The sequence below is a fragment of the Camelus bactrianus genome, chromosome 13 (assembly GCF_048773025.1).
Source record: "Camelus bactrianus isolate YW-2024 breed Bactrian camel chromosome 13, ASM4877302v1, whole genome shotgun sequence".
Classification (NCBI taxonomy): domain Eukaryota; kingdom Metazoa; phylum Chordata; class Mammalia; order Artiodactyla; family Camelidae; genus Camelus; species Camelus bactrianus.
The window spans coordinates 61,473,401-61,497,983 of NC_133551.1; the positions used below are offsets into that span (position 1 = coordinate 61,473,401).

Consider the following 24,583-nt stretch of genomic DNA (forward strand, 5'->3'; position numbering starts at 1 on the left):
TCAACCAGAAGGAAACACATCATTCTCTCCCAAACCTGGTCACCTTTATCACAGTGCCCATAGCTTGAACATGTGCAGCCTTGGTTTGCCTATCATTTTGACCCATCTCCATACTAATTTCTCAGGTGTGCTGATCACATACCTCCACATTTGTGGTAAAGCTGGCCTGGAGGAGTAGCAGGACTTCTGGTAAGGAGTCAGGAGACCAAAGTTATGGTCTTGACTTTGACATGAACTCACTTTTGGTCTGGAGCAAGTCACTTTCTCTCTCCAGCTTCAGATACTGATCTGTCAAAAGCAGGAAAGTGGATTAGACAGTAGTTCCCCAAAGGTATTCGTTGGGTGCATTCCAGCTGGCTATATATAATTTACTAGGCTGCTTGTTAACAAGACAGATGTCAGGACTCCACCCTTGGAGAACTTGGTTGAATAGAACTGAGGTGGGGTCAAGGAAAGAATAAAACACTAGATCAGACTGATTTTATTGCTATGGGCACCCTTACTAGAGATTCTGGATTTAATGTGTTATCTCTTGCAGCTGAAAGTAGCTCTTGGAGTTGGCTTGTTCAGTTAATTGAACCTAGTACTCAACATGACTTGTATTCAGTGAGGTTGAGATGCCAGCATTCTCCTGGTGAATGTGTCTGACGTCTAAAAAGATAGGGGGGCAGGATATAGCTCAATTGGTAGAGTGCTTGCTTAGCATGCATGAGGTCCTGGGTTCAATTCCCAGTACCTCCATTAAAAAATAAATAAACCTAGTAATTTCCCACGCAAAAAAAAACCAAACAAGAAAAAAATAGGAAAGTTGGAGAAGATTTATTACATGAAATTGCTTATACTCCCTATTCCCACCAAATACATTCTTCAAGAGGGTGCAGAAGAACCTAGGTGTTGAGATAAGCATTAGTGAGAGCAGCATCAGTATCCTTGAAAAATTGTATGGTGGATGTCCTCTACAGTTTGATTGAAAGAGGCACCACTGAGATGGGCTCCCTGATTTCATTGGGGAGGATGGGGTCCTAGAGGAGCAGAGGCCAAGTGGCTGAACTGCCAGAGGCAAGGCAGGGGACTTCACTGTAATGTGCAGCAGGATGAAGTGATAATCAGAATGTTTTGGCTTACAGGGATCTTTGATCAGTGTCCCTAGGAATGAAACAGATGAACAACTTATTAAATATTGAGTTATATAACAGAAAACCCTTCATATCTTATGGCCAAAAGCCTAACTTAAATTGTCCCAATGGAGCATCTCAACCTTTTAGCTAATTTTCATAGCTAAGCCAACTCACAGACCTAAAGTCCTGATTGAATAGGAGGCCAGGTCCCAAGGGAGAACCTTGTAGCGCTGCCATAAGCATATACTGTAAATCTTCCTCCAGGCAAGGAGGAAAGGGAAGGAAATCCAGGCCTTTTACTAATTACTAGACGTTAGCTTTGAATTGATGTTAATTCTGGGAAGCCAAGAATCCACATGTCCGAAACTAACTACTAATCTATCTCCTATTCCCCTAAATCTCTCCCACTACTGCCTTCCTCATCTCAGTTGATTCCTCTCCATCTCAGTGCAATCTTCCAATTGCTGAGGCCAAAAGCTTGGCGTAATCTTGGACACAACTCTTTCTCTTACTTTCCACCTCTCATCCATCAGCAGCATCTGTTGGCTCCATCTTCAGAAGACATCCAGATTTATATCACTTCTGTCCTACTCCATCCTGGTCCAAATTACCACTATCTCTTTCTTGGATTATTGCAATAGTTTCTAAGTTTCCCTTCAACTAACTTCATCCCCAATAGTCTACTCTCAACATAACAGCTTGATCAGTCCTTTTAAAGATATACGTCAATCATGTCACTTCTCTGCTCAACTCCTGGAAAAAGTTTCACTCGCAGTAAAGTCAGCCCTCACTGCTTTTGCAAGGCTTTACATGACCTGGCCCTTTTCGATCTCTGACCTGATCTCCTACTAACCTTGCTCTCACCCACTTTGCCCCAGGTAATTTGGTCTCCTGGCCTGTTCCTTGAGCATGCCAACTAGGTCCACATTAGGGCCTTTGACCCTCTGCTTGGAATGCCCTTCCTCTAGTTCTGTGCTTGATACCTCCTTCATCTACTTCAGGACTTTATTAAAATCCTACCCAGTGAGACCTACCCTGACCTTAGTCAGCCAGCATCTTTCTGCAGCACTCCCAATCTTTTTTTTACTCTGCTCTACTTTTTCTTTGCTTCTTCTTGATTTTTTTTTTAACTTATCACATTCTAACATACTGAACAATTTGCTTATTTGTGCTCACAAATGCCCCCCTACCCCCAACTAGACCACTAGACTGTAAGTTCAGCGAAGGCAAGGATCTCTGTTTGGTTCACTGATATATCCCAAGTGCCTGGAACAGTACTTGGTGCTTAGTGGGTTCTCAATACATTTGTTCCATAAATGAATTTTGAAGAGGATCTGGAAGGACTGTGGAGTGGGCCTGAGGGAGCCTCTTGAGAAGGTGGGTCTTGGCACCAGGGTGTTATAACCTTTGGGCCCCAGAAGGCTTTCCAGAACTATGCAGTTTCCCTTTCTGGTCAGTGAAACATGAGGGGAAGTCTGCTGCAGGGTCCTAGGAAAGGGTTCCTTGCTCACAAGGAGACACTGGAGGAAACGGCCCCTTTCCTCCTCTAGATGTGATTCTTAGAACTACTCTATCATCTTGAGACCATGAGGAGAGCAAGTTTAAGGAAAAAGGTGTGTGTGGGCGGTGGGGGCAAGAGAAGCCATACGTGGATAATCTGGGTCCCTAACTCATCATGTCCCCTCAGGGAAGGGCTCACAGCTCCCATCTGTAGGCAGTGCAGTTAGCTGACTGCCTATGGCTGTCACCTCCTTTGGGTCTGCTTCAGCTGCTGAGAGTCCCCTTCCCCAAAGTCATGTCCTCCTCAGGGTGGCCCATATCTGGCAATTGAAGGAGATGAGGGTGTAAAGCTCTGGCCAAAACAGGACACTGATGGGCAGTACTTGCTCCAAAGCATTGATTGAATCAAAGATCTTGATGGTACTATGTCCCCATTAGGAAGAATGTAGAAGTATAGGAACCAGGGGGTGAAGCAGGAGTGACCTCATTTGCTCTTATTCTAATAACCCCCTGGAGACCTTGCCCAGCCCAGCCACTCTGCAGGGTTAAGGGCCCTGGTCATCAAAGGGGGAGGACGCTTCTGCCAAAAAAAAATTGCATTGAATTATAAGCTATGTCTGCCTCCTGGGTGCTTTGAGCTCTTGAGTACTGGGATCAGTAGTCAGCAAGTGGGGTCACTGTTGCGGTGGGAGTGTTTAACCTGATTATAAATAGGCTGCCATTACACCACGGGGACACAGAGGAGTAAGTGTCGATCTCAGGTGATCTACTTGGGTGCTTCTTGGTGTTCCCTAGCCCAGTTGTAACTGTAAGTGGCCGGGTAAGGTAACCCTGGCTTGAGAAGGCTCCCTGAGGATGAGGGTCTGGATAAAAGCACCATGTGAGTCACTGAGTAGTAAGTAGCCGAGGGTAAGGGGAGCCTGGGATGGGTAGAGGAGGAGGGAGATGAGTCTTAACTGCAGCCCCAAGACCAGCTGCAGTGCTGGGGACTGTAGTTAGTCCCACTAACATTCCTTCCCAAGTTCCCTCAGTGGACTCCTGAAGGAGATGCTCCTTGACTGTGTACGGGGAAGTGGATTTGAGTGCTCCAGGTGGTTTGTGGTGACACCAACTTTCAAGGAAGGGCTTGCTGCCCATCTCTTGCAGCCCACAACCTGCAGAGGAGCCCCGTCACCCAAGGTCACAGCCTTCCCAGGGTAGCCTGTATATCTGGTGATGGGAGGAGGTGGAGTATTAAAGGTCTAGCCCTTCCAGCCTAATTCAGAGGCTCCACACCAGATTGGTGGAGCAAGGTTTTGCCAGGCCTGCATCATAGTTTAACTTCTTCCTCTGCCTAAGCCTTGTTCCTCCCCCCTTTTCATCATAGGTGTTGTTCCTCAATAAACACCTTGCACCTCAAACTCTGTCTCAGTGTCTGTTTTCAGAGAACCCAGCCATGACACCAGCAATGTATTACCCTGGGGATATACCCAGCCCCCAGGAACAATTCAGCCTCTCTCCGGCTTCCCTTCAGAGACCCCAAGGCCATCTGAAGGGGGCTTCTGAGCATCTCCTCCAAAACATCTCTTTCTACTCTACCTGAAATTTAGACTCCCTTTCCTACCTCCTCCCTTCAACATTTATTCTATAAACAAATATTAAGCACCCTCTAGTTCCAGAGCATCGATAATGTTTCAATGCCTTTAGAAGAGAATTGAGGATAAATCTTTGGGCCGGAAAAGTGCTAGATCCTGAGTCATCTGCTCCCCTTTGGCTTCCTGAGGTTCCATCCATAATCAGGGAGGCCGCCCTTGCCATCTCCTTACCTAAAAGAGATTGGTCCTCAGGAGATGGGAGCCCAGGCCGTTTTGTTTACTGAGGCACTGTGTAAGCTATGGTCAATCACCCTTTAGAGACTGCCCCTAACAAGAATCTGAGATGAGGTGAGCTTGGCACTGAGGCACAGGCCACAATGAGAATTTTGTTTCCAAATTCTCCCACCCTACCCTACAATGTATACAGGAATCAAGTCCCTGGAATTGAGAGGATGTAAAAATTCTGACTAGGGAGTTTACCCAAAGCCACCCAGAAAGCTCTTCTGCGTTTGAGCAAGGTATTCCAGGCTCATCCACCAGAGGGCAGGTTTCACCCTTCTAGAAGCCTTCCTGATCAGCCTTCACTGGCCGCCTCTCTTCCCAGCACCAATAGCCCAAGGGTCCACACCACTGGCATACCGAGCACTTCAAGGACTTCCTTAGTGCTGCTGTTCTACCTGGTGACCACTCCGATGGTTATTTACCTCGTCACTTGGTGCTTTGTAATACCAGTTAAGAGCAATAATTCATTTATATCTTTGTAGTTTTTGAAATATCTTCACAAACATTTTCGTTTGGTTTGCAAAGCAACTTGGAAAAATAATTTCTTTTTATGACCATTTTTAGAAGAGGTAACCTGGCTCATAGGTTAAGTGGCTCGACCAAAATCACATAGTAAGTTACTACTGCTGCTGTGATCACTAACATCTATTGAGGGCTTGCTGTGTGACATGAGTGATGTTAAGGGTTGATTTATTTGATTCTACAGTAATCAAGACAGTGAAGTAGGAGTTAACAGTGAGGACAGACAACAGACGACCAGAACATATAGAGCCTATTAATTGTATGGTCCAAATCTCACATGTCCTTACTGAATATTTGTTTACTTGATCTATCAATTACTGTTACAAATTTTAACAATTTATGTTAAAATGTTCCACTGTGAAATGGTGGATTTGTCCATTTCGCCCTGTTGTATTTTGAGGCTGTTATTAGTGTATACCAACTCAGAAATGTGCTTTCTCTCTGTGGTGAATTGAACTTTATTATGTAGTGACCCTCTTTATCTCTAGATATTTTTTTTGTCTTACTACACTTATTTTGTTCTTTTTATTTTTGTTTATTTTTTGCCTAATATTTCTTTTTCCAAACTTTGTCAATCTGTATTCTTATGTTTTAGATCTGGCTTTTGTAAACAGAACATTGCTGGATTTGTTCTTTTACTTGGGCTGACACCCATTATCTTTGAACTGGAGAATTTAGCTCATTCACTGAGATTAATATATTTTTATTTATTTTTTCTCTCTTATAATGTGAATTATATCTGTTATACTTTTCCCCTTTTAATTTTCAGAAAACTCATCCAACTTTATTACTCTATATTTTGTGTTCTACAGCTCTCTTAATTTCATACTGTAAACTTCTTAAACATAACAAAATCAAACTCAAAGTACACTCATCATTTTCCAAGATTTAATAGGGGTTCCTCCATTTGTGAATAACATTAGCTAAAAAGCAAGCAAAGAATAAACAATATTTTTATTAAATAAAGTCAAAAGGAAAATCCTATCTTTTTTATTTTTCAAGGGCTCTAATGAAATGTTATTGAAAGAGAGTTCTAGCATCCTAATTTTGTTTCCAAGGTCAGATCTTTTGGGGTTAACCTGAGCCTGCAGGTCACTTTTCTTTAAAACTTCACTACTGCAATCCCTTCTCTTTTTAAAAAAAACTTCCCTTTTTTTGTAGATTGATCTCCCTACCCTTCGCTTCTGCTTGCTTGGAAATTATAGGCTCTGTCTTTTAATGGTTACCTCAGCAATTCTAACCTAATGTCTACAGAGTTTTCTATTTCAATTAACTTATTTTTGAATTTTCAAAAATTGTGTTTGGTTCTTTTTTCAAATGTACTAGTTCTCACAGAGTATCAAGTTTCTCTTTTGTTTCCTTAAAATAGCAAACAGATTTATTTTATGTTGTGTGTCTTATAATTCCAGTATCTTTGAAGGTCTGTTTCTGCCATCTCTCAGTTCTACTTATTCTCCCTCATGGTGCCTTGTTACCTTGTGTGTTTGGTGATTTTTTTTTTTTTTTTATCATGAGCTGCTTGTATTACTTATGAATTTGTGGGAATTGAGGCCTGTGCTGGTCTTGAGTTCCTTCAGAGACAATGTGCACGTACTTCTGTCAATAATGTGTTGGTACCACCAGCCTATACCACTTTAAATTCTCTGCTTGAGGATTTTAGCATTACGTAAGTAATGTGATTTGACTTCAGATTTTATGAAAGAGCTGGCTTGTAAGTTATGAATTCTTAGAGGAGAATTTTATTTTCCCTTCTTCCCTAGGCCAAAGTTGATATAGGAAACTTTCATATTCCCTCCCTTCTGAGTGTCAGGGTTTATTTCACATCAACTCTTGCATTGTAGTTATAATCCTTTGCGGTCTCCTATTAAGGGCATACTCCCCTCACTGCAGACACCAACAGCAACTTAAGGAATTCCCAGGGCCACCCTCACTTCAGAGGAGCTAGCTACAAATTCAGGAGTTCCCAGGGCCACCCCCGGTTTCAATAATTTGCTGGAAGGAGACATCCAGGAAAGTGCTATACTGATGATTGCAGTTTTAGTGTAGCAAAAGGATACACATTAAAACCAGACCCACTAGAATTGAAAGCAAAAGCAGAGACACACAAGGGTATAATTTGGGAGGGTTCCAAAAGTGAAGTTTCTGTTATCCTCAAAGACACATTACTCTCCTGGTGTTGAAATGTGACAATACTCAGAGTAATGACAACCAGGAGCGCTCACCTGAGCCTTTGGGGCCCAGAGTTTGAATGGGGGCTTGGTCACATACTATCTGAATGGCTGACCTTCAGTCCAGCCCCCCCTAGAGGTTCAGGTCAATACTGTGAGTCTCCAGTCCCTTCAAAGGTTAGAACTGATGTGGTATGTTCCAAAGCCTTCATTGTAAATCACATTTTTGGAGGAAGGATTAGGGGTGTGTGTGTGTGTGTGTGTGTGTGTGTGTGTGTGTGTATTTATTTTTAATGGAGGCGCTGGGGATTGAACCCAGGACCTCATGCATGCTAAGCACATGCTGTATCACTGAGCTATACCTATCCTCTTCGCCCAGTAAATCACATTGTTAAATCTGCCACGTTGCTCCTTGTCGAATCTGTTCTTTGTTCCCTTTACCTCCTTTTCTGCCTTCTTTTGGATTGAGTAGTTTGGATGATTCCATTTTATGTCCTTTATTGGCTTACTAGCTATATCTCTTTGGTGTTTTGTTTTGTTTTTTGGTAGTTGCTTTAAGGTTTAAAGCATGTACCTTTAACTTATTATAGTTTATTTCAAATTTCATATAACTTCACATAGTTTAAGAACATAATGATGGCGGACTTCCTTTACCCCTCTTCTGGCCTTTGTGTTATTATTGTCCTATATTTAATTCTACATATATCATAAGCCCCACAATACATTGTTATTATTTTTCCTCTTTTAATGAGATTTTAAAGTAAGAAAAGTATTTTGTATTTTGACACGTTTACCATTTCCGTTGCTCTTCATTGCTTTGTCTAAACCCAGATCCATTTGCTGTCATTTTCCTTCTCCCTGAAAGCCTTCTTTTAATATTTCTTGTAGTGTTGGTCTACTGGAGATGCGTTCTTCCAGCTTTTGGACTTCTGAAAAAAGTATTTTATCTTCATTTTTGAAAGATTTTTTTAATCTGGGTGTAAAATTCTAGATTGACAATTTTTTTGATTGATAACTTCTTTATCCTGGAAAAGCAAATGAAACTTGTACTCATATAAATACTGACATTACAAAGTACAGGGAAAGGGGGAAAGGAGAAGGAAACAAAAATCTCTACAAATCCTGCTAATATTGCCTGACCAAACAAGGCCATAATCCTTTGTCCCCTATTCAATCACTTATATAATAAAACACAAATAAAATCTTCTCTGAAAGATACATGGCTCCTCTTTGAGACGGCAGGGAAAAGGGACCGGAAGTTAGGGTAGGAGGCTTTATTCTTTTGGCAGATCCTCTCAGTCATTATAGATATTGCATTTCTGTTAACAAAAAATATATGCTTCTCTGTAAAGCATTAAAAAAATAATCCAAGGATGAGGTAGCTGAGGTCTCAGCTCAAGTATCTCCAAATACATTGTTGTCCATTCCCTGACCTTTCTGCGTGTTACTTCTTGGATGTTTTCTGGATCAGTGCCATTCTGTTTGTGAGCTTCTGTGGTGCAAGCTTTTTTTGTAGGGTCGGATTTCTTCAGAGCCAGATCCCGGGATCCACATGTTCCACTGGTGCTCTAAATGCAGCTGGACATCCTTTACCTCCAGGATGCTGGACTTGCAATGCCAGGCAAGCTGGCAGGCTGCTGTCACCACACTCTTGATAAAAACATCAGCAATCTGCAGCAGCATCTCCTCTACATCTTCATCCAATTGCTCATTAGGATCCACTTCTCTTACTAAGTCTTGTAATTTCTTCTTGGTCAATATCTCATTGTTTTCAGGGCTGAGATGCCCTCCTGTCCCAGGAGTGCCTGGGATCTTTACCACTAGTGCTATTGGCCATGGAGCCTTGTGGAGGGGTGTTAGCTGGTTCCGGTTTTATCAGTGACAAATTGGAGAGGTTGATTAGGGCTGAGGGGCCAAACTGGTTCATAATCTGTTGCGCTTTGGACTTCAGCTCATAGAGCTTATCGAGATCCTGTTTCTTTTTGGAGCTATGAGGACCAAGGCCAATCAAAAGCAGCAGCGTCTATCTCCCCATGATGTGCAGAGACTGCCCCAGTGAATCATTAGTCTCAGCAGCCGGTCCTGACTATTTGTTTTCTTTAAGTATTTAAAAGATGTTGTCCCACTGTCTTTTGGCCTGCATTATTTCCAACAAATCTGTCATTAAATTTTTTCCTTTGTATGCAAGGCAACTTTTTCCTCTGGCTCCATTTAAGATTTTATCATTGATTTTAAGTAACTGATACACCCTGGTGTAGTTTTCTTGTTCTTGGGCTTGCTGAGCTTCTTGGATCTCTGAGTTTATAACTGTCATCAAATTTAAGAAAAGTTTTAACCATTATTACTTCAGATATTTTCTCTGTCTCCAACTCTCGCCTCTCTTTCTGGGACCACAGTGGTACATGGGCCACTTGATGTCTCACAGCTCACTAATGCTGGATTCTTTTTTTTTTCCCCAGTCTTTTCTCTTTTCTGTTTTATTTTGTTTTGGGAGGGAGGTAATTAGGTTTATTTATTTATTCATTTTTAGAGGAGATACTGGGGATTGAACCCAGGACCTTGTGCATGCTAAGGATGTTCTCTACCACTGAGCTAAACCTTCCCCATTCTCTGTTTTATTTTGTATAGCTTATATTGATATGTCTTCAAGGTCCCTAATATTTTCTTCTATAATATAAAATTTCTGTGTATTTTTCATCTCAGTAATTACATTTTTTATCTCTCAAGGTTCATTTTGGAATACATATATTCCATACCTTCTTTCCTTACCATGCTCATGCTTTCCTCTGCCTTTAAATATACATATGAAGTATATTTAACCTCCGTGTATACTATTCTATTATCTGTTATTTCTGAGGTCTGTTTCCATTGGTTCTTCTGTTCATTGTGGGTTGTATTTTCCTGCTTTCTTTGCATACCTAATACTTTTTAATTAGATGGTAGACATTGTGAAGTTTACGTTACTGAGGACTGAAATTTTTTGTACTCCTTTAGGTAATTTTGAGCTTTCTCCTAGCACATTAAGTTTCTTAGGGGGAAAAATTATCCTTTCAAGACTTACTTTTAAGCTTTGCTAGCCTAGGACTAATTTGGCCTCACTCTTGATGTGTGTACTTCCGTGATGTATTAGGTCTTTCCATTCTGGCTAGTGGGAACAGCAATGATCCTTGGCCCTGTGTGAGCTCAGAGAGTTGTTCCACCTGATCCTTTCAGATAGTTTCTCCTGCTCTCCGGCAGTTTCCTCACAAGCACGTACTGATCAGTGCTCAGCCAGTGTCTTAAAAAAAACTTTCTGCAAATGCCTGGAGTTCTTTCTCTGTTCAGCTCCCTCTCCCCAATGAATTCTAGTTGGCCTGAACTTCCTGAACTCTGAATGCTGTATCCTCAACTCAAGGAGATTGCAGCCTGAAGATTCTCTCCAGGAAGTAGGCTGGGGCAATCACAGGACTTACTTCATTTGATTCCCTTCTCTCAGGGGTCACTGTCCTGCACTGCTAGTTGTCCAGTGTCTGGCATTTTAGTCATTTAAGGCAGGAAGACAAATCTAGGCCCTGCCACTCTCTAATGGTCAGAAGCAGAAGCAGAAGTTTTCATTTTGTGTTTTTTTAACCTTCCTAAGTTAAAATTCTAATGTGGGTTGGAGTTGAAAACCACTATAGTTTCACTCTATTCTTGATATTGGAGTTTTGGTCAGTATTGACATGCTTTTCTCTCGCCCTCTTGCAGCTGTGCTTCTGCTGTCACCTCTCAAATCATACTGGTTAAATCACACTCTCCCCGCTTTATACCCAAAGCTAGGAGAAATGGCATGACATTCTAGTATTTAGTACTTATGAGTACTCTCCAAATTTCCAGGCTTGGTAATCTATGTCAGAGAGACAGCAGAAATCCTGAATTGCTATTGATCATGTTATCAGCAAACAGAAAGAGGAAAGAAAATTGGGCTAAGGAGATTATTAATTAAGAACTATACCTATGGAGGGTACAAGGTAAAGAACCAGGCAGGACACTATAGTGATGGAATGTAAGATATTTTTCAAATATTGTGGAAAAATATAATCTAAATTAAATAACAAACAAACAAACAAACAAACTTGCTCTCTATCAGGGGTGTAAATTAGCAGTAGAGGTGGCTCAGAGTCAATCTCTGAGTCCTCCAAAGAGAATCAGAAGCAATGATTTGTTGAGTGTGCCGTGCATTTCTACATGCATCTCATTTCATCGTCACAGTGCTCTGGTACCATCTCTATTTTATACATGTGGGAAGCTATGGATTTGAGAGGTTAGGGAACTCATGAAAGTCACATAGCTAGTAATAGAAAAGTAGTGTCTGATTTCAAAGTCTGTCTCCTTTCCCTTTCTGCCTCTGACAATAGTTGTCACCGTAGTCTCCAGCCCCAATGCATATTTGTTTAAATTATAGTTTTACTGAAGTATAGATAACTAGAGAACAGTGTAAGAATTGTGAATCCAGCTTGATGAATTTTCACAATGTAATCATACTCATCTAACCAGCACCAGGTTAAGAAACAAAACAGTGCAAGTACCCTACAAGTCTCCTCACATACGGCCCATTTTCTCCTCATGTATGACTCAAGAGCTTTAGCACAGAGGTACTCAGTGGGAGACTATAGCTCAGGGTCCCTTAACACGGGGTCGATGTGAGGGTCGATAAATCCCCTAAAATTACAGGCAAACATTTTCCTGAGGAGAGGATGTAGTGCCTTCATCAGATTCTCCCAGAGGGGAGAAGGATCAGAGTTACAACTGAACATTGGCTCCTGGGGAATCCATTTTTTCATTCAACATAACATCAAAATCAGAACACAGTAACAGCAATGAGACAGTAACCAACTGAGAACTTAATATGCAAGACACTTTATGTGTGTTATAGCTGACCCTTACAAAACCCCTGAAATGTAAGTATCATCTCTATTTTATAGACATGTAAACTGAGGCTCAGGATGAAGTGACTTGCCCAACTCCATACATTAATTATGTAGGTGTTGGTGAAAGCTAGTTGGTGAACACTAGCATTCAATATGAGACCTGTTACACCAAAGCCTTTGCTTCTGCTGTAAGACCACAGTGCCTTTGGTAATATTAAGTTGCCTAACCTCTGCTCAGAACAAGCTAAGCTTGAAATACCAGGGCTGAACAGGAAATGAAAGAGTGAAGTCAAAAGCCTAGGCATCTTTTTTTTTTTAAACATTCCCTTTGAACCAATGACAATTGCAAAAGGGAAAGTACTGCCTTTAAAAGATGCACTTTGCCCTCAAGAGGTGTGGCCCTGAGAGGTGTGGCTGGGAGGTTTTCTCAAGTGGGAGTTATTATCTAACCACAAACCAACTGTCTATCATTACACTGCACTTTAGAGGACATCTATGATTGGTCGACTAAGAGGGCAACATTTGAATTTAAAGAAAAGACCAAAACAACCAAGGTCATTACTTCAGTGAGAAAGATAAAGATTTGTTAGAGAAGACTCAGACTGGAGACAGAGATTAGGCACTAAAACCCTGTGTTAAGGTAAAATCTTTACCTTACTAACTGGGATTAAATTACTGTTAATTTCATCAAGAAGTCAGCCCCTATTTTAAGTAAAACTCACTGAAAAGATATGTAAAAACCATGTGAAAGTGCTTTGTAAACTGCAAAGGATTACAAAAAGGCTAGTAAATACAAGTATTTATAGTTTTAAGATTAAAATTTAAAAAGTAATCTCTAAATACACAGCAAAATTTACCTGTCTGCAAAGGCTATACAGGAGGTGGCAGAGTCAGAAGCAGCCGCAATTCCTGATGCCTACTTTCCTACTCATCATTAGATCACATGTAGGGTTAATGTTTTGTATCTTCCATTTTCCCTCTGCTGTTTCACTGTACCACTAAGCACACTGCATCCTCAGTACTTTATTCTGGAGAAGGCATACATAACAAAACCTATAAAAGAAAACAAAAAAGTGGCTCAGATGACTTTTTTTATAGAAAAGAAACCACGGTCTCAAGTTATAGATTGAAAAATTGCATCCTTAGTACATTTACTATACTTCATTCTGAGTCTGGGATGCATTCTCAGCTTAATGAGATAGAAGGAAAAAAGGAAAAAAAATCATTTATTTCAGGCACTACAAGTTCTTCTAATACAGCAAGATTGTAAGCATGAAAATTTAGAGAACTTGAAATTCTGAAACACCTGTAATTCAATCTTTTCCTCAGCAACAGCTTGTATTATATATAGGTTTCACTTAACACATAAGGCTGAAAATGACAGTTTCACATTTTATACGCTCTATTTTATATTCATGAAGTAAAGCACTACAGAACTTCTCAGAGAGCCACCAAAGCAGCAATGTAGAATTTTCAGCGTTTTTGTTGAAACTCACTTTATTAAAAAAAAAAGTCATGAACAATAAATTACAATCATTTCCCCCTTTTATAAATTCTTCATAAAATATATTTGACAATTTTAAAAGAAAATTTCAGAAGTTGCTTTCATTTTTGAAGTGCTGATGACTTATTTTTTGACCATTTTGTCATGCTGGTGAATTATTTGTAGCTGCTACAATAGTTTGATTGATAAACATTTTACAGTTAAAAACAACAACAACAAAGAGGAAGAAACAGACCAGCAGAAAGAACTATTCAGTGTGCTATTTATCTGACACTTAACACTTACTTCATCATAATGACAAAGTATCCCTTAGCACCAAAAATCTACAAAGAACCCCATCTTTCTAAGTGACAACTAGTGCAAAATAACATTCTAGGAACTAACTGTACAACCCCATATTTTAACTGGCCACAGCTGCCTATAAGCTTATTTGAAATATTTGGTCTTTTTTCAATTAAGACAAATTTCATAAAAATGCTACAAACCATGGCAAGAGACTCTATGAGGACTAATTATTGAGTACCTATTATGGGCAAGGCACTGTGCACAAATTCTTGCTTTAATTTTTCCTCTAGCAAATATCCAGGAATTTCCAAATATCACTAATCATCTTTTATTTCTTACTCCTGGTTGGAAAAGACCTGTGGCTATACACCATTTTAAATTGTCATTTTATCAACTGACCTTTAGTGCTGAGCACACAGTAGGTACTTAATAAATACCTCCTAACTGAAAAAACAAATAAAGACAAAGAATTTAACTATCATTTTGCTTGGTATCATAGGTTATTTTAGAACACAAGGACTTGAGAAAATTTCAGAAAAAACTTCCTGATCACCTCACAGTCTTACTGCCAATGAAAGAAAGAATTCTACTTCACAGGTAAACTTTCAAAATAAATTATAATCATTAACTATTTTAAATGAAGCTGGACAAAAAATATGTATTTCAGAAACCATGACATGTAGATATTTAAAGAGCAAATGAAGCATTGGCATACCGTCACCTAAATCATCATGAACCTCTGCTGAAGTGCTGTTATTGAAGAGACATTATAATGACACTTTTTATTTCCAGTAACTCAATCTCCTTGGCCAGATCTATGTTATAATAATTTGATCTACAGGGTCAATTATCATGAAATTTCAGTATATTTCCATCTCTAATTTCCAAAAGAATTCTTACATTTATTAGCTTGAAAGTGATGTTGAAAAGCATATTTTTTTATTTAAAAGATTTTATTGAAAATAAAATCTTTCAGTCTGAATTTTAAACTTCCAAACCAAGTAATGCATAGTTCAGAAATTTTATGTACTGCAATTTTTTTTGTGTGCTTTTTTACCTTCTACAGTCCCCTTAACACATTTTAAATAAGGAAAATTTATGATAGCAATATTCCAAAAGTTGTGGAAGTTCCAAAAAGCTCAGGAGACTATGGAGACTATCAATGATTTCAATATTCTTTTTTTTTGTTTTTTTACTTTTGACCAAAGATTCTAGTGCTTTATAAAGATTAACCTATACACAATGGTCTCAAACTATTAACAACCTTAAAGGTTAATGTTCTGTTTTAGGAAAACTTTCTTCTTTTAGATTTGAACTATCTGCATTTACAGGAAAACAAATTGTAGACAACCTATATATAGGTTTAAAATCAAAGTGACTTCAAGAAGAATAATGGTCTATTAGTTCTTGACAAAGACCATACCAAGTGATTGTATAGAATTGATAACTTTTCTATTTGAAAGATATAACTGATGCCACAATATTTTACCCATTTGCCAAACTGTATAGATATCATCTCCCAGTTTAGAAAAAGGTGATCAACATTGAATACAACTATATCACTACCATTACTCTGTCAAATTAGACAAGAGAAAACAGCATTAGTGCCAAAAAGAAAGGAATTCCAGTGACTAAACAAAAGACCATTCGGGCAGGCAATGTGAGGGTAGAGCTCATTTGGTTTCTTCGACTTTATGCTGAGGCCTAGACAAAGCCTTGAAATAAAAAATTAATGTATCAAGTACTAGAGTTATATATAGCAAAGTTTTCAGAAACAGAAGACTCCTGCGTCCAGATTTATAACAGATTGAGATTGCAGATGCTCAAGTGCAGACATGTCCCAGTTCAGTGGCTTAATTGGTTAATTGCATGCTTGGTTACCTAAACAAGGTATGACTGAATCATGGATGTCCTTGCCAACCTGCCAGTACATGACTGCATGGCTAATTCAACTCCTGCAGCTATAGGGCACTGGAGAGCTCAAGCATACTTCAGCAGCTTTGGATCACTTAATTTTACTTATGTTTAATCAGATAATTTTAGACTCTCCAAAATTATGCCTTAAAAAAAAGCTGTATAATATTACAAAAATAAAAAAATTAGTATGATTTCATTAGAGGGAGGGGCAGGGTAGGAAGATGAGGGAAGGTTCTTTTATTTTTCATCACTGATTTCACCAGCAAATCTCAAAAACCCAAACCTACATCAAATAATTTAAACAGAAGTGGCATTTTTTTCATATGGAATGCAAAATGCACACATTCACATACCTACATATACATAAATATATACATATATGTTTCCTTTACAAAGCTTCAAAGGTTGCATTACCAGCATGCAAACCTCTTTTTCCATGGAAATTCCTAATACTGACAAGGAATGTCTAAAATACTTAGAGACATATTTCCAGAAAACTGGACTCTCTTCTTTTCTTGGCTCTTAGAGAATTTTCCTGCCAAACTTCTACCAATGACCATTTAAAAAAATTTACACCCACATTGGTAATACACATTTAAAACGTATTAACAAAATGGCCAGCTTGGACTTAAGAAAAATGAGAGAAAAAAAAAATCCCACAATAAAGTCTTAACCCTTAGATGGTGGAGTTTAGCTTTTTATATTCTTTTTCAGCCACATTATGTTGCATCACTGTTAAAACAGAAGCAGCATATCATCCAAGATATTTGCAAATAATATATGTGTCACGTCTCCCAGCTGCTATCTTTAAATGCAATTTGTACTAATCTGAGTTCTAGTTCAAAAGCATCTGGACGATCCTGAGGGTTTGCAGCCAGCATTTCCTTAATCAGTTGTTTCATTCGCCCATTCATAGTTTTTTTCTTCACAGGAATGAGAAGTTCCATTTTGGGATTTTCCAGAAGCGCCTCCCCAACAGGCACAATCTCAGTTCCTTGTTTTACATAACTCCCCAAGAGTTCCTTCTTTGTCTCTGTGTCTATGAATGTGATCCTTTCCAGCATTGCCCAGATGATAATCCCCAGAGCAAAGATGTCAGCTTTTGCTGTATAATGTCCCTCCCACACTTCAGGAGCCATGTAGAAATCTGTTCCACATGCTGTAGAAAGGAAACACTTGTTTACACTGACAGGTTCTTCTGGGTTCTGCCCAGATGCTGAACAAACTTTACTTAGGCCAAAATCAGCCACTTTTAGTGTGGGTTCCAAGTCACTGGTATCCAACCTGCTTTGAGAAATCAGGATGTTATCAGGCTTTAGATCTCGATGGATTATCTGGTTTTTATGTAAGAAAGCCAGGGCACTGCTCAGCTGAAGCATGAAGCTGGTGTTAGTTTTACGATTGGGTTTCCTGGACAATAGATACTCATTCATATCTCCTCCGTCACAAAAATCCATCACAAACCACAAGTAATAGGCGCTTCTGGGATCAAAGGCAATTTCTCCTTTTAATGAAGTCTCTACAAGCTATAAGAAGGAAGAAAAACCATATTGTAATAATCTGCTCAGTTTATACAGTTCAGCTATAGAGAAAGAGTTACTGGTTAAGTTAGTCTCTAATTTTAAAAGGAAATTTCATGAATATTTATTCAGTCAGTGCATTTTATTTTAAACTTCAGTGCTTCAAACTGTCAATCTGCCCCTAACAAATACACCTAATCTCCAAGTCGACAGGTAAAAACTTATTTCAAAATAGCTTTATTTTGAAAAGTGTCCAACTGGCTATACATGCATGTGTCAATGGAGCTGAACTCTAACGATCTAGCTAATAGCTTCCTGAAAAGATCAAAGTTTCAGCAGCTAGACCTGGGAGACTGCCAGCTGGGGTATAAACATCAATTAGGAAATTCTATTCCATGAAACTGCCTGAAATCTACTCCTTGCTCATTGCACATACGCTACCAACATAATCTGGAAAAATGATCAAGGAGCAACTAGTTGTTACAGAAATAAAGTGCTCCTGTAGTCACTGATAAAAAATAAAGACTGACATCATTACTTCATAAACTTCTACAAGCAAAATACAAATATGTTGGTTATCTCCATCACTAAATGGCTTCTCAGAACCAATTTATAAAAATCATATATGCATTTTGATATACAAATTCAAACCTGAATTTGAATACAAGTATTTCTTTGATACAAGCTGCAAATCTAGAATAAACTACTGTTTTATTTGTATCATTATCTAATTATAACTCTCCTACTATGTGAAATTCAAGAGTATTAATTACCTCACTGAACATGAACTACCATTCTAAAATACAGGCATACAGTGTTTTGAAAGCATTTGCCCTATGGTGTCCTTTTCAGACTCAAGAGTTGAACAGAAACTCAGTAGGGAAGGTGAAGAGTTATTGAAGAGGGAGTGAACCGCTAATTTTAAGTGTATATCTACTAGTATTCTCTTTTGTCATTTTGGTGGGCAGGGGCAAGGAACACCTCTCCATGTCACCTTCCTCCTACAGCAAACAGCCATAACTGCAATGGTTTGCAGATGTCTTTTTTGCGTGCATTTTCCTTGTTGCCTGTTTGCCATTGAGACACCAAAAGAAAGAACAGAAAGGTCCGGATCACACAATTATTTTACCAGATGCACTGTTACTAATATGATGAGATTAAAGACTAGCACCATCACTCTTTCTTCATTTCTTCTCTTCTTCTGTCTTCATTCTCAAAAGCAAACTTCCTAAATAATTTTGAGCAATGCAGAGTCTCATCATTCAAATAATGATTTAGAATAAAGTCAGACGGTATATATTTTAGGCTTGACAAGTCACATAAGGTCTCTTCCATATTCTTCTTCTTTTTCTTCTTCTCTTAAAAAATGTAAAAACTATTTTTAGCATCCAGGCTATACAAAAACAGGCCGAGGGCCATAGTTTGAGGACCCCTGGTTGAGAGCTACAGAAATACACAGCCCAATCTGCTTATTTTCAAGTGTAGAGAATGTTAGCCATTGGTTCTCTTGTCTAAAATCCTTTAATAGCTCCCCTGTTCTCTTAGGATATAGTCTAAGCTGTTTAACATGTGCTGTGGGACCCTGTGTGCTCTGATCCCTGCTTCTTTCTATCCTCATCTAAAACAACTCTCCCTGTACACTGCAGTCTTACTATCTTCTTTCAATTCTTAGAACGCTTCATGCTTTTTACTTCTAGACATTTGTATGTACAGTTCTTTCTGCCTGGGAACCTTTCTCACTGACTCACCTGGCTAACTCCAGTTCACCCCACAAGTTTCAGCTGAAACAGTTCATAATTCCTGAACCTAGGGATTATGACAGGTTCCCTACTATATGCACCTATACCATCCTGTACTTTTCATTCTTGACAAGTTATTACAAGTACACAGACTGGCCACTAAGTTCCTATGCATAAGATATGTCCTCTTTCAATTTTTGCTTTACAATTCTTCTAGATGAGGTTTTTAGCTATGAGGAACTAACTGAATAATTCCAAATGAGAACAAGGAAGATATCCAGAAAAACATGGAGAAAAAAAAAATTCGTGTAAAAGAATGGAGAAGACCATGTGTAGGGGCTGTGTGGTCACACTACAGATTTGTCTTTATTAGATGTAAATATTGGTTGCCTTTACTAGTGTAAATTTAGAGAAGGCACTTGTTAATGTGTTGATGAATGTCTGGTTAACTAAATAAATCCATACAAAAGACAACTTTTAATAGAGCTACCTATTACTGAATATTTCCTATGTGCCAATTATTGTATCTGCATCACTTTTAATTTAGACAACTCCCATGGAAGGTAGAAATTATCATTCCTTACATATGAAGATATAGGTGCTGGGAAAAGTTGGGTTATTTATCCAAGGTCATACAGCCAGCAAAAAGAACCACAGGTGAAACACAAGTCTACTGGGCTTTAAAAAGATGAAAGAGATTACTAAACAAAAAGGGGCTGTAGATTAAAACAAAAAATCACTGAATCAAGTCTGAAAGTACTTGAAATCTTAAAGTCTTGAAAGATTAGCTAACTAATGCCTAGTTACCATGACGGTTGCTTGATGTGGACTCAAGAATACCATCAACACTAAGTCATATGTTTATGTACTTGCATGTGTAATCTGAAAGAGATTACACATTTTAGTATCTAAAACTCAATGCAAAGTCCAGCAACGGTCTATCCCTTTTTAGGAGGGAGTATAGTAAGAATGTTTCTGATATTTCCTATCCTTGCAAGTTACATAATAAGCACTTGTAGAAAAATAAACAATAAATAGAGGCTAAATGGTTGTGTCTTATAGTCCCTGTCTTAAGACTTCAGGTTATAGCATGCTAAACTTGCAGTATAAACTAGGTTCTCAAGACTGATATTTGTTCACCATTCAATGAAACTTTCAAGTTTCTACTTACACAGATTAATGTGTTTGTTTTCTTTGTTGTTTCTAGTCCAAAAGCATTTGTTGTTTTAAAACAGACTTTTGTACCCTGATGGTGAATTCTGAATTTAGACACACTCATGGAAAGTTGTTTCCTGTTCCAAGAATGACTGGACTTAAGAAATTATGCTCTGGCCTTTAGCTAGCTATGTCTTAAGTATCTTTTCTCTTTATCAAGTATGGAGCTACTAGAGATTTTGATCTACGGCAGAAGCCAATCTAAAAAAAAAAAAGCTTTTCTGTTTTCTTATGTTAATGCTTTCTCCAGGTCTACAGAAGAGTAATTTGGAGGCAAGTGAACAATTTAGAGGTTAAGAAAGCACAAGTTTTAGCTGTCAGATGTTTAGCTCCCAATTCTGCCACTTGCTAGCTATATGATTTTGGATAGATTCATTATCGATTCTAAACCTCAGTTTCATTTGTAATGATGATAATAATAGTATTTTTCTCATAAGATTGTTCTGAGCAACTGCCTTTAAAGCACTTAGCCCAGAGCACAGAACAAGTAGGAACCCAAATAGTAAGCTATTAGTACTGTTAATAACATTCAGGTGCTAAGCCACACACTCCATGAAAATTAACTGGAATTGCATAGTTAAGAAATAAAATAACCCCCTAAAAAAGCAGAGGCTTATGTTCAAGCCAGTGATACATAAAGAAATGTTCAATTACCTATGGGTGCTGCTATTGGTTGTGGAGTTTTTCCCTTTCTTCTGCCTTCAGTTCCAAAAAAACTGATTTCAAATAAGTGAACTAATTAGATTCTAGTCTCAATCAGTTCTCTAGCTCCTATGTTGCCCCATTCCTAAGCAGATTGGCAAGTATCATGGCATAACAGGTGGCTTTGTTATTTTTAGGTATTTGCATCACAGGTTTAAATAAAACCTTGCTTTAAAGCAAACATCTACTCAATTCTTGGCAGACCCCATCTACTCCTAACTGTATAAACACCTGCGTTTAAAAGTAAAGTTCGTCTGACTCATTTCTCTTACTGCTGACCAATGCTATGGTCAAATTATTACTATTTCCCATTCAACCACACATACCTGTAAATAAAGGGAAGAATTAGAGCCATGGGACATCTTTTGCACCATTCCATCTTTTTGCAGGATGCATTCCTCCAAGTGAATCACATTTGGATGTTGGCTCTTGATACTGCTTAGTGCCCAGAACTCACGCAGGGCTAGTTCAACATTTTCAGGCGCATGGCATCGAATTTTCTTCACTGCCACCCGTGCAGAGGTCTTTCTGATGACTGCTTCATACACAACACCGTAACTACCTCGGCCTACCTCCCGTATTAGATCGTACTTTGGCTGGCTACTCACCATCTTCAAGGTCAAGGTTTCTGGAAAAATCAACAAAGTACTCTGTTGAAATTAATATACCTATTGGCTTGTATTCCTTCTTATATACAATTTAGTTGCCAACTGTCTCACTGTTTGCAGTGCTTGAGCAATATTTGCTATGCCTTGGGCAAATCTAAATATTTTAATAATAATAGTAAAGCAGCTAACATGTAGTACTTACCATGTATCATGAACTGTTCCAAACACTTTATAATATTAAGTTCATTTAATCCTAACAATATGATGAGGTAGATACTATTATGGTCATTTTATAGTCGAGGAAACTAAAGCACAGAGAGTTTAAGCAATATGGCCAAGGTCAAACAGCTAGTAACTAGTGGACCTGGGATTTGAAACCAGGCCATCTAGCTCTGACATCCTTAATTTTAACCACTACACTATACTGCCTCTTACATGAACTGCTTCAAAACATCACTGCTAAAACCAAAAAAATTCAGTACTCTTATTTACTGATCATGAAAAAACAAACAAAACTCCAGCTTCTCCTGAAAGCTGACACACACATAAAAGGTCATAAACATGGCAAAATGAAAAACAAACTCACACAGTTAGAAGTACAAACACCTGGCTTATGTTTAGGGACTAAAAGTGAACCAGATCACATATAGAAGTGAAAATGTGTAGTTGCTTTTATTATTTAAAACAGTCAAACTGTATATGTTCTTATTTTAATTTTGCTGTTGTTATTTCTTTATTTCTCGCAAAATAGATGAAGTTTATGGAGAAAAATGTTCCTTTAAAGATAAAGTAAGTTACCTAGAATATGGTTATCTTTCTGTTGTTTCGACAATAGCTATTTAGGTCTAGGTCATTTTTTTGCCAACAAAAACTGTCCTACATATTAAGAGGCTCTCTGGAGTTCATATTAAGTTCTTTGGAATTCAACTTGATGAATCATTTAAAGACAGGGGCAAAGGCCCTACATAGAAATGCTCACGTATTGAATCAAGAAACTCTCAAGCGTGCCTCTTCCCTTTACGAAGAATGTCAAAATTTTAATGAGCTTCGGGAAAAAATTCTCATCTGTAGATTGCCACCATGGGCAAGAAAAGTAACCTGAAATTGTACAATTTTTAATATTGTACAGTTAGGGGAATAAAAAGGTACCGACACCAGAGCCTGAGAAATTGGGACCAGCTACTTTAAGTCCGTAGGATAGATTTAATAAAGAAAATGAAAGTTTCTGAGGCTGCTTCTTAGTCCCACTTCCTCTAACTGGACACCCACTCTTCGAATTCCTGCTGTATTTCCTAGCGTCTGATTTCCTGTCACAGAATCCTCTGCCCCAAATATGCAAGTGGACATTCTTTCCTGTTCTCCGTGGATCTCCAATTACTACCTATCTTAAAGTGGCTCGTGTCTTTGAAGCTGTCCCATATCGCCCTACAAAGAACACCTGAATAAAGTGGAGGAGAGGTGTTTATGAAATCCATAAGATCTTGAATGAAAACACTGCACGGTGATGCGTCCCGTGCGAACCTGGGTGACTTAACGACTTGCAACCCCCGGGCCCTCGTGCCTGTCAGGCGAACCCAGCGCTCGGACGTGGGCCCGCCAGGCCGTACACCTGCTGGCGCCCGGGAAGGGCCAGTCCTGGGCAGAGGTGTTGCCGGACGCGGCGGCTCAGGGCCCCGCTCATTGGACAAGTATCAGGCCCTCCCCCTCCTCGGCTGCTTCCAGATGAAACCCGGAGGGGATCCTCCCGAGGCCCTTCACCCCGAGGAGCCAGTCCTGCAACTGCCCCGACTCCTCGGGGGCCGGCGGCTGACGCCCGGGGCCTGGGGAGGAGGCCACAGGCAGACGAGGAGGCCGCAGCTGCGGCCGGTGGCCTGAGGCTCAGGGGGCCTTCCTTAGGATGACTCCGCTGACAGCTCTGTGACAGGCCCCCTGGCGCGGGAGGCACATGCAGAGCCTTCAGCTCTGCAGCAAGGCCTCTCTGCCAGGCCGAGGAGCCAGATTTACCTCAGGGTAGCCGCCGCCGCTTCTCCCTCTCACGGGCTCTGCAGGCCGCCATTATCGGGCAGCTCGCGCCTCCGCCGCAGCGGCCTCCAGTCAGAGGCCTGCGCGCGCCCCCGTGGTGCGCGCGGACACACCCCCTTACGCCGCGCGGCCCCGCCCCCCTCCGGCTTTCCGTAGTGCGAGTCGGGACGCCAAGCGCTAGTCCTATTGGGCGCGCGCCCCGCGCTCCGCTGGCCTCATCCCGGCTCCTATGGCTTTCAGGAGCCGGGAGTCGCGGAAGGGGTGCGCGCTCTGGAAGGCACCACTCGTGTCCCTCCCCGTAGGGGTGGCCGGGCTCGGGCGGCCGGAGGCCACTCCACGCCTGGGGCTCGGTCGCCCTGAAAATGTAGCGGGCGCGCGAGGCCGGCGGCCCCGGAGTAGTCCCCATCAGCAGGTCGGGGCCTGGGGGTGCGCGCGTTCGGCGCGGCCTTCCGCCCCTGCCCCGCCCCCATTCTCGACCTACCGAGCTGCGGGCAGGTGTGCGGGGTCGCTGGGGTGGATCGCCTGGTGCATCTTCCTCGGCGCGGGCCTGGGATGCTCGCGGGATGCGGGCCTCTACCGCAGGCCCGCGGGGAGGCACGGCCAGAGATGGGAGGCCTGGCGTCCGCCCTCCGGGAGGGAGGCTGCACCTTTTGTCAGAGTCACTGAGCCATGTTTGCTGGCGGTGCAGTTGCCGCGGCGGCGGTGGCGGCGGCGGCGCGGGGCTGGGTGCGATCATCTGGGAAGACGCCGTCCCCTGCCCGGCCAGCGCGGTGGTATCTCCCTTAAAGAAGCCGGCGCCTCATTGTTCAGGGCCCCGGCCGCCGGGAGTATGGGTGCCCTGCCCGGCAGGGGGAGGAAGGTGCCGCTGCACTCTCAGGCTCCTCGGGGAGAGTCGGGATGCCCCCGGCGCGCGGCGAGAGGCGGAGGTTTGAGACGGCTAGGGCCGGGACTGACAGGGAGGACAGCCGTTCTCAGGGCCCGACGGTCAGTCTGAGTCATAGAGGCACCCGACAGCTGT

General features: G+C 40.7%; 1 protein-coding gene and 1 pseudogene across 1 annotated transcript; both read right to left on the bottom strand.

Annotated features, from left to right (window-relative positions):
* Window positions 1-143: 143 nt before the first annotated feature.
* LOC105063476 (transcription initiation factor TFIID subunit 12 pseudogene) lies at window positions 144-21,398 on the bottom strand (annotated as a pseudogene).
* PDIK1L (PDLIM1 interacting kinase 1 like) lies at window positions 13,262-24,583 on the bottom strand. The gene is given in 4 exon segments (XM_074377103.1): window positions 13,262-17,285; window positions 21,262-21,563; window positions 24,047-24,190; window positions 24,193-24,583. Coding segments are annotated over 4 exon segments (1,296 nt in total). The 5' UTR covers window positions 24,302-24,583; the 3' UTR covers window positions 13,262-16,544.